At 39.0% G+C, this 12,942-nt stretch overlaps 1 protein-coding gene across 4 annotated transcripts in view; it reads right to left on the reverse strand.

The window, feature by feature from the left end:
- Nucleotides 1-374: 374 nt before the first annotated feature.
- The window catches only part of LOC115221606, a 66,200-nt gene continuing 53,632 nt past the window's right edge, over nucleotides 375-12,942 (reverse strand). For all 4 annotated transcript variants that reach the window (XM_029791805.2, XM_036510904.1, XM_036510906.1 and 1 more), the window contains exons 3-7: nucleotides 9,651-9,774; nucleotides 8,185-8,296; nucleotides 5,453-5,549; nucleotides 4,153-4,289; nucleotides 375-1,256 (exon numbers count right to left, since the gene is read on the reverse strand). In XM_029791805.2, coding sequence (XP_029647665.1) covers nucleotides 746-1,256; nucleotides 4,153-4,289; nucleotides 5,453-5,549; nucleotides 8,185-8,296; nucleotides 9,651-9,774 — 981 coding nt within the window. In that variant the 3' untranslated portion in view covers nucleotides 375-745. The remainder of the gene's footprint in view (nucleotides 1,257-4,152; nucleotides 4,290-5,452; nucleotides 5,550-8,184; nucleotides 8,297-9,650; nucleotides 9,775-12,942) is intronic.

Genomic DNA, 12,942 nt, shown 5'->3' on the forward strand with positions numbered 1-12,942 from the left:
CCTTGTAACTTAGCGGTTCAGCAGAAGAGACTGATGGAATAAGTACTAGGCTTACAAAGAATAAGTCCTGGGCTTGATTCCCTCGACTAAAGGCAGTACTTCAGCATGGCCATAGTCAAATGACTGAAACAAGTAAAAGAGTAAAAGTGTAAAGAGTAAATATTCTTATGGTTTGGGTAGGAAGATAGAATAAGAGGCAAGACAAATTTGGTATCCTGTATTTAGTAGAGACTCCCCCAAAACTCTATAGAGCATGCATACATTTGCAATATGATGTAATATCTAATCACTGATTTCTTTTGCCTCCATACAAAATCACACATATTACATATATACAAAACATTAACGAGTACACAGACATATCAAAAGTAAATAGACACCATCATTTCGGTATGGTTTATTTCTGGAAACAAAATAAAGTCATTTGATGCATTTAAATATTTATATTTAATCTGGTATTTAGTAAGCATGCCTTGTGCAGCTGTTAATGATTTAACCCGTTTGAGCATCGTACTAATAGGTAGATAAAGCAGTTTAATAAAGAGTGTCTATTTACTTTTGGGTGTATAGGGTATTGTAGCCAGTTTCTGTCAAACAGTAATATTGATTTGGAGGGAAGACCTATTAAAGCTTATATATAATTTCTGAAGACCTAATACAGCTTATATATACTTTCTGAAAGCAATATGATTAGGTTTACGTAAACTTGCACCCTTGTCAAGGGACCAGTTCTGTGTGGGGTTAGTTAGTACAGAGGCCAAGAATCATCTGCAAAGAAATGCTGAGAATTTGAATTGTGTTTGGCATTCTTATATTTATATTTCCGAGCGTAATCCTCTCTCTGGAAGGGTCTGTTTAAATTAGAAAGGCTTCGGGATTGGTAAATACGACCTGGGAACTTTGTCATCGGACTGCCCAAGTGGGGATCGTAATAGGAGTAAGAATTACTGAGATGCATATCATCAAAGTGGCTTGAAACAGCTCTCAAGTAATTGGCATTTGGTGATGCTCGAGGAATATTCGCAGAAATAGGGCGGAAGCTTCTGCTTGGACTTGATAGGTCAGATCGTGATGTCGTTGTGGATTTGTGATACCACATATGAGGTTGAGATGAGCTTAAATGCTTCATCATCTTTGGTGATCTAGGGTAGTTGTGGCCATAAGCACCATAATCACTGCCAGAGTATGATGGATAGAGATGTTCCGAACTGTAGGTTCTGCTCATATGGAAAGGTCTGTCATGATGAAAGTCCATACTAAAAGTAAAAAAATGTAAAACAAATTTAGATATTAGAAATATTACATTCCTAAATCTGGATCTTTTCTTTTTGAACGGCAGATGTCAACACAATTTCTAGTTAACTAAACACTTTTAAACTTCATATACTGGTAGAATGTGTTTATAAAACATCATTTTCTCTTGGTTTTATTGAGAAAATTCTATAGTTTGTAAGATATTTCGTCCGAGCATTTCGGCAATTTTAACCAATCGATTACCTCCATTCAACTAAAATCATTTGCTGCGTCTAAAACTGAGACAACATCCTGTAACTATCCCTAAACCGCCCCCCTAACCCTAGCTCTAAATTTTTTTTTCTTAATTGTTAAATTAATTCAATTCCATTGCTTTAGTTTTTTTTTACATGCGTAACAATTAAATTAATTTAACAATTAAGAAAAAAAAATTTAGGGTTAGGGTTAGGGGGGAGGTTGAGGGTTAGTTACAGGATGTTGTCTCAGTTTTAGACGCAGCAAATGATTTTAGCTCAAAAGAGAACAAAGGATTGGTTAAAATTCGAAAAATTAAACTACGTTAAACAAACAAATTACAATTTTCTCAAGAAAGCCAAGAGAAAAAAATGTTTTATTTTGACACATTCTACCAGTATACGAAGTTTTAAAGTGTTTAGTTAACTAGAAATTGTCTGCCGTTCAAAAGGAAAAGATCCCTAAATCTCTCAAAGAGATTTATACAGCAGCAGCACGATAAAGAGATGGTTTGTTACCAACTTAATGTGGCAGTCCCAGGAAAGGGAAAAATGGTACCACTATTTAGCTTGTGTCACATGGCCAGCTGGAAACGGTGTTTCCTGGGGCTAAATAGCAGTATCATTTTTCCCCTTCCTGGGACTGCCACATTAAGTTGGCAACAAACCACCAAATTTTATATATAATGGAAATATTTTATAATTTAGTAGATTGCATGCAAGCATCCCACCCCACCCCACCCACATAAGTAACAGGCTTGGTTGTGGGGTTAAGGAGTTTGCTTCCCAAACTACATGGTTTTGGGTTCAATCCCACCGCCTAACATCATGAGCGAATATCTTCTATGATAGCCCAAAGCTGATCAAAGCCTTGTGAATATTTGGTATATGGAAACTGAGATATGCTTATCATATACACACGTACCATTGTGTCACTACATCAACTAGACTATGGGGTGTTGTTAAACACTGCTGGTCACAGTGCACTTTGAATGATGCCATCCTGCTAGCTAGGGAGACAGGCCAGGATTCCCTCTGAATGGGAAATCAGTCTGTTGCAGGGGTATTTGTTTACAGCTGAGTGAACTGGAGTAATATGAAATAAAAGAGTTTTGCTCAAGAACACATATGCACCACTAGTCTGGGAATTGAAACCACAATCTTGTGATCATGAGTGGAGTCCACACACACACACACACACATGTATGTATGTATGTTTGTACGTATGTATGCATGTACGTATGTATGTATGTATGTATGTATGTATGTATGTAGTATGCATGTATGTATGCATGTATGTATGTATGTACGTATGTATGCATGTTTGTATGTACGTATGTACGTATGTATGTATGTATGTATGCATGCATGTATGTATGTATGTATGTACGTATGTATGCATGTACGTATGTATGCATGTACGTATGTATGTATGTATGTAGGTATGTATGTACGTATGTATGTATGTACGTATGCATGTATGTACGTATGCATGTATGTATGTATGTATGTATGTACGTATGTATGCATGTATGTATGTACGTACGTACATACGTATTTATATATGTATGTACGTATGTATGCATGCATGTATGTATGAATGTGTGTATGAATGTACGTATGAATGTATGTGTATATGTATGTGGTGCTGCCATGTGATAATTGTAAATGAGTGTCACTATCATGCTAGAAGTATCATTTATTTCCCATAGTTTGTGAAAACATGTCTGACTATGGGGAAATATTACCTTGCTCAAAAACAAGTTTGGATTAGTGTCAAGAATATGTATACCCATCAAGCCAAGCAAAATCGCAGTTGTGGCAGATATTGGTGGCACGTAAAAGCACCCATTACGCTCTCAGAGTGGTTGGCGTTAGGAAGGGCATCCAGCTGTAGAAACTCTGCCAGAACAGATTGGAGCAGCCTTCCAGTGTGCCAGCCAGCCCAGTTAAACCGTCCAACCCACGCCAGCATGGACAATGGACATTAAAGGATGATGATGCTGATTATATATATATAAAAGAATTTTTTGCATAATGAGATAAAAAAACCAAGGCTGTATAGATATTAGAGCATTTATAGATAGAAGGTCTTACAGCTGTTTCTAGGATATTTGTTAATTATATCCCTTCATCAGAGACGGTATGAGAGGAAAAAATAAGTCATAGTTAGTTTTGATGTGATACAAATAGAGAGTGACGTGGAGGAACGTTATATATATATATATATATATATATATATATATATATATACATATAACTCGTTTCTACTGGAGCAATGCGAAATAAAGTGTCTTGCTCAAGAACACACCACGCAACCTGTTCTGGAAACCAAACTCACAACATCGTGATTGTAAGCCTGACACTCTAAGACCAGGTTGAGTAGTGTGTTCTTGAGCAAGACACTTTATTTCACATTGCTCCAGTAGAAACGAGTTATATATATATATATATACATATATATGTGTGTGTGTGTGTTTGTCTTCCACACCACTTGACAACTGGTGTTGGTTAGTTTACACCCCCAATAACTTTGAATAAGTACCAAATACTAAATATTAAGTACAGAGGTTGATTTATTTGACGAAACTCATCAAGGTAGTGCTCCAGCATGGCCACAGACCAGCGACTGAAACAAGTAAGATATAAAAGATAAAACAGATACCTAGATCTCGTCGATGAAAATGCCAGGTCATCACCGTTACGATGAGACCTTGTTAACGTGAGTTTCACTTTCTTAGAAGATGTCATAAGAGATATGATTTGCTTCTCCGTCAGTAAACTAACATCAATACCATCAATCTGTGAATGAAATAAAAAAGAAATTGATAAAAGAAAGCATTGATAACATAGAGCATTGTTCTAGCAATAAATAAAGAATACTTAATAAGGCAACATATATAGGCAGAGGAGTGGCTGTGTGGTAAGTAGCTTGCTTACCAACCACATGGTTCCAGGTTCAGTCCCACTGCGTGGCACCTTGGGCAAGTGTCTTCTTCTATAGCCTCGGGCCGACCAAAGCCTTGTGAGTGGATTTGGTAGATGGAAACTGAAAGAAGCCCGTCGTATATATATATATATATATATATATATATATATATATATATGTGTGTGTGTGTGTGTGTGTGTGTGTGTGTGTGTGTGTGTGTGTGTCTGTGTTTGTCCCCCCCAACATCACTTGTCAACCGATGCTGGTGTGTTTACGTACCCCGTAACTTAGTGGTTCGGCATAAAGAGACCGATAGAATAAGTACTAGGCTTACAAAGAATAAGTCCTGGGGTCGATTTGCTCGACTAAAGGCGGTGCTCCAGCATGACCACAGTCACATGACTGAAACAAGTAAAAGAGGAAGGCCTGCAGCATCAATATTAGCAACTGGGAAGCAGTTGCCAGCAACCATGGAGATTGGCGACATACCGTAAAAGAGGGAACACAAAGGAGTGACAGAGAGAGAGAGAGAGAGAGGAGAAATGGAAAGACAAGAAAAGACGTCAACAAGAGACTATGGCATTACAACCAGCCAGGCAAAGTCTTCGCTACATTTGCGGCACTTGCCAGAAGGAGTGTTTGTCCAGGATAGGACTACACAGCCACAGCAGGAGATGTATTAGGACATGAAATGTATTGAAAGCGGCGAGCTGGCAGAAACTTTAGCAAACAGGGTGAAATGCTGAGCGGTATTTCTGAGTTCAAATTCCGCCGAGGTCGACTTTGCCTTTCATCCTTTCGGGGTCAATTAAATAAGTACCAGTTATGCACTGGAGGCGATATGATCGACTTAATCCGTTTGTCTGTCCTTGTTTGTCCTCTCTGTGTTTAACCCCTTGTGGGTAGTAACGAAATAGAAATGTAAAAGCCAGACTAGATTATTTTATGCGCAACTCCATTGTCTCCTGAGACAAAAAGGATGCCAACAACAACAACAAAATCAACGACAATGAATATAGAACTGTATAAAACATACCTTTAGAATATGGTCCCCGACATTCAAACCGGCACTGCTGGCAGGAGAATTAGCCATTACTTTTTTAACAATAACTTCATTTGCTGAGAATCCATCCCTATTAAAGAATAAAGAGTCAAGATGGAGAGAGAACTTTTTAAGAGGGTCATTCGTGGACCGAAGGAATATGCAATGTGAAATAAATTTAAAGGGATTTGTTGTGTTAGGCTGGAACAATGTAAGAATGTACAAAGTAAATTACTAAAAGGAAAAGGGGAAAACAAATAAAAACAAAAACAATGTTGCAGGTTTACCTTGTATTTTTTATATTTCAGGGTCATGGCTCTTTCATCAGGGCATTTGAAAAAAGGGGCAGTTGCAAAAAGTCGTTACTCAGATGTGAGGGGGAGTAAGGAGTAAGGGGGAGGGAGAAGTAAGGGAAATGGAGGAGGAGTAAGGGAGAAGGAAGAGTAAGGTGATGAGGGGTAAGGGGGAGGGAGGAGTAATTGCGAGGGAGAAGTAAAGGGTGGGAGGAGTGAGGGAGAGTAGTAAGGGAAAGGGAAGTGTAAGGGAAGGAGGAATACGGGGGAGAGAAGAATAAGGGGAGGGAGAAGTAAGGGGGAATGAAGAGGAAGGTGACATTTGCAGACTGGTGTTGCTATGGCAACTAGTCTGTTTCTTTTAGTTCCTTCCTGTTGTTAATAGCAGGTTTCAATGTTTATAAGGAAGGCCTCCATGATTCTGAGATTTCCCCTGTTGCATTGGGTGGCCCCGATGGAAACCTAAAAATTCTGAGTTTGGCACTTCTTTAAGTGTCCACATGCAGGTGTTCTTTTATACAAATGTGCAATTTCCTGCTGGTAATCCTTATGTAGGATGCCCCATATTTAATACAGACTACTTTGTATACTAGTGGAGGCACATGGCCTAGTGGTTAGAGCAGCAGACTCGCTAGATCTGCACTGCACACACATAGTAAATGGCAAATTCATTATAATAATAATAATAATAATGAAATTATTGTATACAGTGCACCACAACTTGTCAGAGTATATGCAGTAATGTACAAATGTCTGGAAAGCGAACAATGCATGAGTCAGATACATGCTTGTGTGTGTATGGAGGGGAGAAAATCAGGTGTAGTGTTGGCGAATCTCAGGAAGCATGGAAGTTTTGAAGGATGCAGTGCTCCGACAACTAACAACTGATGCTGGCAGTTTGTTCCATGCTTCAGAAACTCTCAGCGCGAAAAAATGTTTCCTGAAGTCATGCGAGCTGTGCTGTTTTCTGACTTTGTAAATATGTCCACGGGTGTTAGATGGGTGGAGTTTAAAAAGGTGCTCAGAGTTATTGTTGGTACGATGGTTAATAATTTTATGGGTGTCTGCCAAGTCAGCTGCCAGACGTCAGAGTTTCAATGTGTCCATGCCCAGGGAAGTAAGGCGTTCAGAATATGGCAAATGCCTGATGGAGGGTATTCTCTTGGTTGCACGTTGCTGAACGGCTTCCAAACGATTAATATCCTGGGCAAAATATGTTACAAGCATATTTTAATCAGGGATGTATATTCTGGGTGTGCTAGATCTGCACATTACACACCCATTGAAAATGGCAAATTCATTATAAATATTAACCTTACTCATTAACGTAATCACAAATCTTAATGGAAAACTTTTATTATACCCATGGCTGAAACGAAGTAACAGCATGCTTCTGTGAAATTCTGTTTTCTGCTGGGGGAAAACAGTAACTGAAACAGTTGTCATACTTTGTTATACAACAAACACCATACGCCAATGATTTTAACTAACCTAAACGCAGCGAGCTGGCAGAAGTGTTAGAACACCAGGCGAAATACTTAGCGGTGTTTCGCCTGTCTCTACTTTCTGAGTTCAAATTCCGCCGAGGTCGACTTTGCCTTTCCCAATGTCGGGGTCGATAAATCAAGTACCAGTGAAACACTGGTGTCGATGTAATTGACTAGTCCCCTTCCATAAAATTTCAGGTCTTCTGCCTAGAGTAGAAAGATTTTAACTAACCTAAAGTTTGCTTATGCCTAAACACTGCTTGGTGCTGATACTGTTGTACACACATATATTTAAAAATAATAATAATGATCTTATTGTATACAGTGTTCAGATATACTACAAATCATCGGTAAAAGTAGCCAAAACTGCATGATCAGTGCATAGAACATGCAGAGCAAGGGAATAGTGAATAAGATTTGTGATTAAATTAATGAGTGAGGTTAATAGTTATAATGAATTTGCCATTTTTGATGGGTATGCAGCACACACCTAGCACACCTGGAATATACGCTCCTGATATGTGTATATATATATACACACCAGCACTATGGACTGGCGTTGCCGGATCATAGTGCTAGTGCATGCATATACAGCTGCATGCGTGCACATATACATGCGAGTACTGTCCAAATCTTCGACCAATTACATACAGCTAGCTGGCATTCAATTAGCGTATTCAGTTTCGGGCATTTTGATTGGGTTTTGGATAGAAAATTCACCAAAATGTCATTTCTATTAATTTTTTAATGGCTTTGCAGGGTGACTGGGGAAATGTAAAGATGTGCACGACCACCATTGGACGGTTTGGAATGACCATAGAAAGTGCGAGCCCTCTAACTGAAAAATTGTGGATTTGTTTAAAGGACACATACGCAGACATTTTGCTGTTTATATATATAGAGATGTACAAATCCACAATTTAGAAGAATTTTAAGAGCAGCTTACCTGGTAATGACACAGCCGATACGACCTTGTGGTGACGGGTAAATAATGGCATTTTCTTCCCTGTAGTCATGAATTAGTGATTGGTTTGATACCTCTCTCAGACTCCCTGCAACTAATTTATTATTAATGATCAGATTCAGAGGTGATATAGTGTGAAGGTGGAAGAGAAGGTTTTGAAGGGAGAATGGAAGGAGGGGTGTTAACAGACTGTTGTAAAAGTTGAGACAAAATATGACAAAGCTAGAAAAGAAATCAACCACTTACTCTTTTACTCTTTTACTTGTTTCAGTCATTTGACTGCGGCCATGCTGGAGCACCGCCTTTAGTTGAGCAAATCGACCCCGGGACTTATTCTTTGTAAGCCCAGTACTTATTCTATCGGTCTCTTTTGCCGAACTGCTAAGTGACGGGGGACGTAAACACGCCAGCATCGGTTGTCAAGCAATGCTAGGGGGACAAATACAGACACACAACACATACATATATACATACATATATACGACAGGCTTCTTTCAGTATCCGTCTACCAAATCCACTCACAAGGCATTGGTCGGCCCGGGGCTATAGCAGAAGACACTTGCCCAAGATGCCACGCAGTGGGACTGAACCCAGAACCATGTGGTTGGTTAGCAAGCTACTTACCACACAGCCACTCCTGCGCCTATTGATATTTTTTCATTTTTTAAAAATACCTTTAGTTTTGGATGGGATTTGTGTTTTCTTTTCTTTTTATGCAAATTGTCAAATGTAACCCAAACTCTCTGTACACACACACAGACACAAAAACACACACACACTCATATTTATAACATTACATCTCCAGTTGATCTTATACCTTGTCCAAGCATACAATAAGTCACTTGAAGGTGAATTTGAAATGACTTTCATGTAGATGGTTCAATACCTTATTATCTTTACTATTTTGCCACCAGGTATAGGAGTGGCTGTGTGGTAAGTAGCTTGCTTACAAACCACATGGTTCTGGGTTCAGTCCCACTGCGTGGCACCTTGGGTAAGTGTCTTCTACTATAGCCTCGGGCTGACCAAAGCCTTGTGAGTGGATTTGGTAGACGGAAACTGAAAGAAGCCCATCGTATATACATGTGAGTGTGTTTGTGTGTCTGTGTTTGTCCCCCAACATAGCTTGACAACCGATGCTGGTGTGTTTACGTCCCCGTAACTTAGCGGTTCGGCAAAAGATAACCGATAGAATAAGTACTAGGCTTACAAAGAACAAGTCCTGGGGTCGATTTGCTCGACTAAAGGCAGTGCTCCAGCATGGCCAAAGTCACGTGACTGAAACAAGTAGGAGAGAGTATCAGAACTCTGAAGATGGAAAATGGTTATGACATAACACTAATAACTTTACCACTGAGAGCTAACAACATTCTCCTTATTTTCTTGACACAAAGATTCAGAAATTCTGTTAAAACATTAAATGAATGATGAACCTCCTGAATACTTACATGAAGAATCAACCAAAATATTCATCTCAGTTGCCAGAAGCATGATTTTCACTGCAGCTTCATGTGTAATATACCTAAAATCGTGTCCATTCACCTCTAAAATGTGATCTCCTCGTCGCAATCCCTATTGAAATAAATACAGCAAAAATATTAAAGAAATGTTAAAGTGAAAGTGCTACTGTAGTGTTGCAATATATATGAGGCTGAAATATATATATGAGGCGGCGAGCTGGCAGAAACGTTAGCGCGCCAGGCGAAATGCTTAGCTGTATTTCGTCTGTTGTTACGTTTTGAGTTCAAATTCCGCCGGGGTCGACTTTGTTTTTCATCCTCTTGGGGTCAATAAATAAAGTACCAGTTTCGCACTGGGTTGATATAATCGACTTAATCCGTTTGTCTGTCATTGTTTGTCCCCTCTATGTTTAGCCCCTTGTGGGCAATAAAGAAATATATATGAGGCTGAAAAGAAAGTCCTGTTGCATTTTTGATGTGATCATTTTCAGGATACTTTTTCAGTACTTAAGCATTGATTTTTATATTCTAATGTTTTGTTGTTCCTTTGCAGATTATCTTATACTACGGGGGTTAAATTTGTATCATCATCATCATCATCATCGTTTAACGTCCACTTTCCATGCTAACATGGGTTGGACGATTTGACTGAGGGCCGGCAAGCCAGATGGCTGCACTAGGCTTCAATCTTGATCTGGCAGAGTTTCTACAGCTGGATGCCCTTCCTAATGCCAACCACTCCGAGAGTGTAGTGGGTGCTTTTATGTACCACTGGCATGGGGGCCAGTCAGGCGGTACTGGCAATGACCTTGTTCGAATCTTTTTACACATGCCACTGGCACAGGTGCCAGTAAGGCGATGCTGGTAACGATCATACTCGAATGGAGCCTCTTATGTACCACCGGCACGGAAGCCAGTTAGCTGCTCTGGCAATGATCACACTCAGATGGTGCTCTTAGCACCTTACTTGCACGGGGCTCCAATTTTAAAATGAGCTTAGATCAGACCCATATCAGACACTACACACTGTATGAATTCAAAAAGGACTCCTTAGCAAAGGAATCAACAAGAAATATTCATTCTAAGGAAATGAAGCTTTAAGTGTCTGGACACACTATTGATGTTTTGGTTAGTTTTACTTGGGAAATTTTTCTCTTGTAGATTCCCCTGGATCTGAACAGGAGACGATGATCTCCTGGGGCTAAAAGCTACAGTAACACCCACCCTTTGTGGTTAGCCATATTGAGATGGCTATTATACTTTACATTGTCGAGCGGTTACTGTTTACATCTCATTCAGAGATTTATTATTGCTTGCAGACAGTTTTTCGAAGTCAGTGATGGAAGTTACTAGAAAAACACTTAAGTATTTGCATACAGGTCTTCCTTTTCATCGTAAACCGGTGATTACCGCCCGTTGACAAGAGGCAGCTACCTCGAAACTGCGGTCTGTGCGTATCACTTAGGTTTACGAGAGAGGGATGACCTCCCTTTGCAAATACCATAAGGGCACAGATAGTGTGCCTAAAGCCAGCTGGAGACGATGATCTCCTGGGCCTAAAAGCTACAGTAACATCCACCCTTTGTGGTTAGCCATATTGAGATGGCTATTATACTTTACATTATATCAATATTGAATTTCTGAAAACCTTAGTCAAGGAAAATCCAAAGCATACTACACGAGAATCACACTTCAATCATAAGACATCATGAACTCAAAGAAAATGTCTAAAATTGGTCAGTGTGTCCCCTTATCCGACTGCTTCTCAGCTTAAAGTGTTTTCCTCATCGCCTGATTGTTTCTCAGCTTAATCAAAGTATTATCTGCTGCTCATCATTAAAGAGTAGACTTGCTACTGAGCCTTTCCTGGGTACAATCATCACAAGTGATGAAAAGTGGGATCCCTATAATCATATCCAATGAAAAATAATATGGTTAGCACCTATTAAAAAAGGAGAATCTATCACCAAACCAGAACTACTCCCACCAAATGCTATGCTCTGTGTTTGTTAAGATATAAAAGGTGTCATCTATCATGAAGTGTTAAGCCAAAATGAAACAGTTAAGGTGGGAAAATATTGTCATTAATTGGAAGTATTGCATAAAAAAAGAACGGAAGAAAAATCACCCATCATTGATCTATCACAAAGGAGTATTGCCCTTATATGATAATACAAGACCACATATAACCCAGGGTCACCCAGGAAAATATTATATCACTAAATATAGAAGTTTTGCCTCATCCTCCATGCTCTCCTGACCTGGCTTTATCCAACCATCATCATTTCATATCATTGCACCACTATTTCGAGGGAAAAAAGTTTATTAATTGTGAAGAGGTTAAAAATAATAATGATTGTTCCTTTCCTTTGAAACCAGAAGACTTTTGCACCTGAGGTTCCAGTAATTTGTCAAATCAGTGGGATTATACTGATGAAATATATCATATTTGCTTCTTTTTATTGAGACAAGACTTTCTTTCCAACTTATATTATATATATATATATACAAGGTGTGATGGATAAATTGTCACCATTTTATATTTTTAATTTCAAACATGCACACTGTTTGCCTGGTAACTTACTGGTAAAGCATGGTCACATTCACAGTGATCATTAGGTATATAACAAATGAAAGACAGAAGATGGAATATACGAGAATTTATTGTTAATCACGACAATTGTTTCGACATATCTAGCATTGATTCCTCTTGGGTGGGACACTCAACAACTGGTTCAGGAGCATCTGGTGGTGCCAATATATTTCGGTGGGGGATAAATAAATACAACTCATAAAAAATGACCCTTCCGCAATGTAACTTCCCATTTTATAGAGAGAAAAGCAGCCAGATGGAGGAAATATCTTCATTTATTTAGAAGATCAAAAATAAAATCACAGATGGCACAAGGAGAAATGAACACGCAATCCAGCGAGAAAAGTATTATATATAGCCATTAACAGATATGGATGCATTAACGCTCTTGCGCAAGCTGCATGGCACAACTACACTCGTTCTTACAAGCATCCACAAAAATGTGAGCATATGCACACGTGAGGTTTGGCACACTCATGATCACAAAGTGAGTTAGTTATCTACTTGGTGTTTATAAGAATGGGGAGGTTAAAAGTAAACTTAAGCCATCCATGCCTTAAAGTAAATTAAGTTAACGGTTACTCAAAATTCATTCTCACTGCATTGTGCGAAAGTGCATTTATATGCATATGGGCATTAATTGGTCAATAGTAAGGTATGCGAAACCATAAAATATAATTTCCAGGA

This window comes from Octopus sinensis, linkage group LG18 (genome assembly GCF_006345805.1).
Source record: "Octopus sinensis linkage group LG18, ASM634580v1, whole genome shotgun sequence".
In the NCBI taxonomy this organism is placed as follows: Eukaryota; Metazoa; Mollusca; class Cephalopoda; order Octopoda; family Octopodidae; genus Octopus; species Octopus sinensis.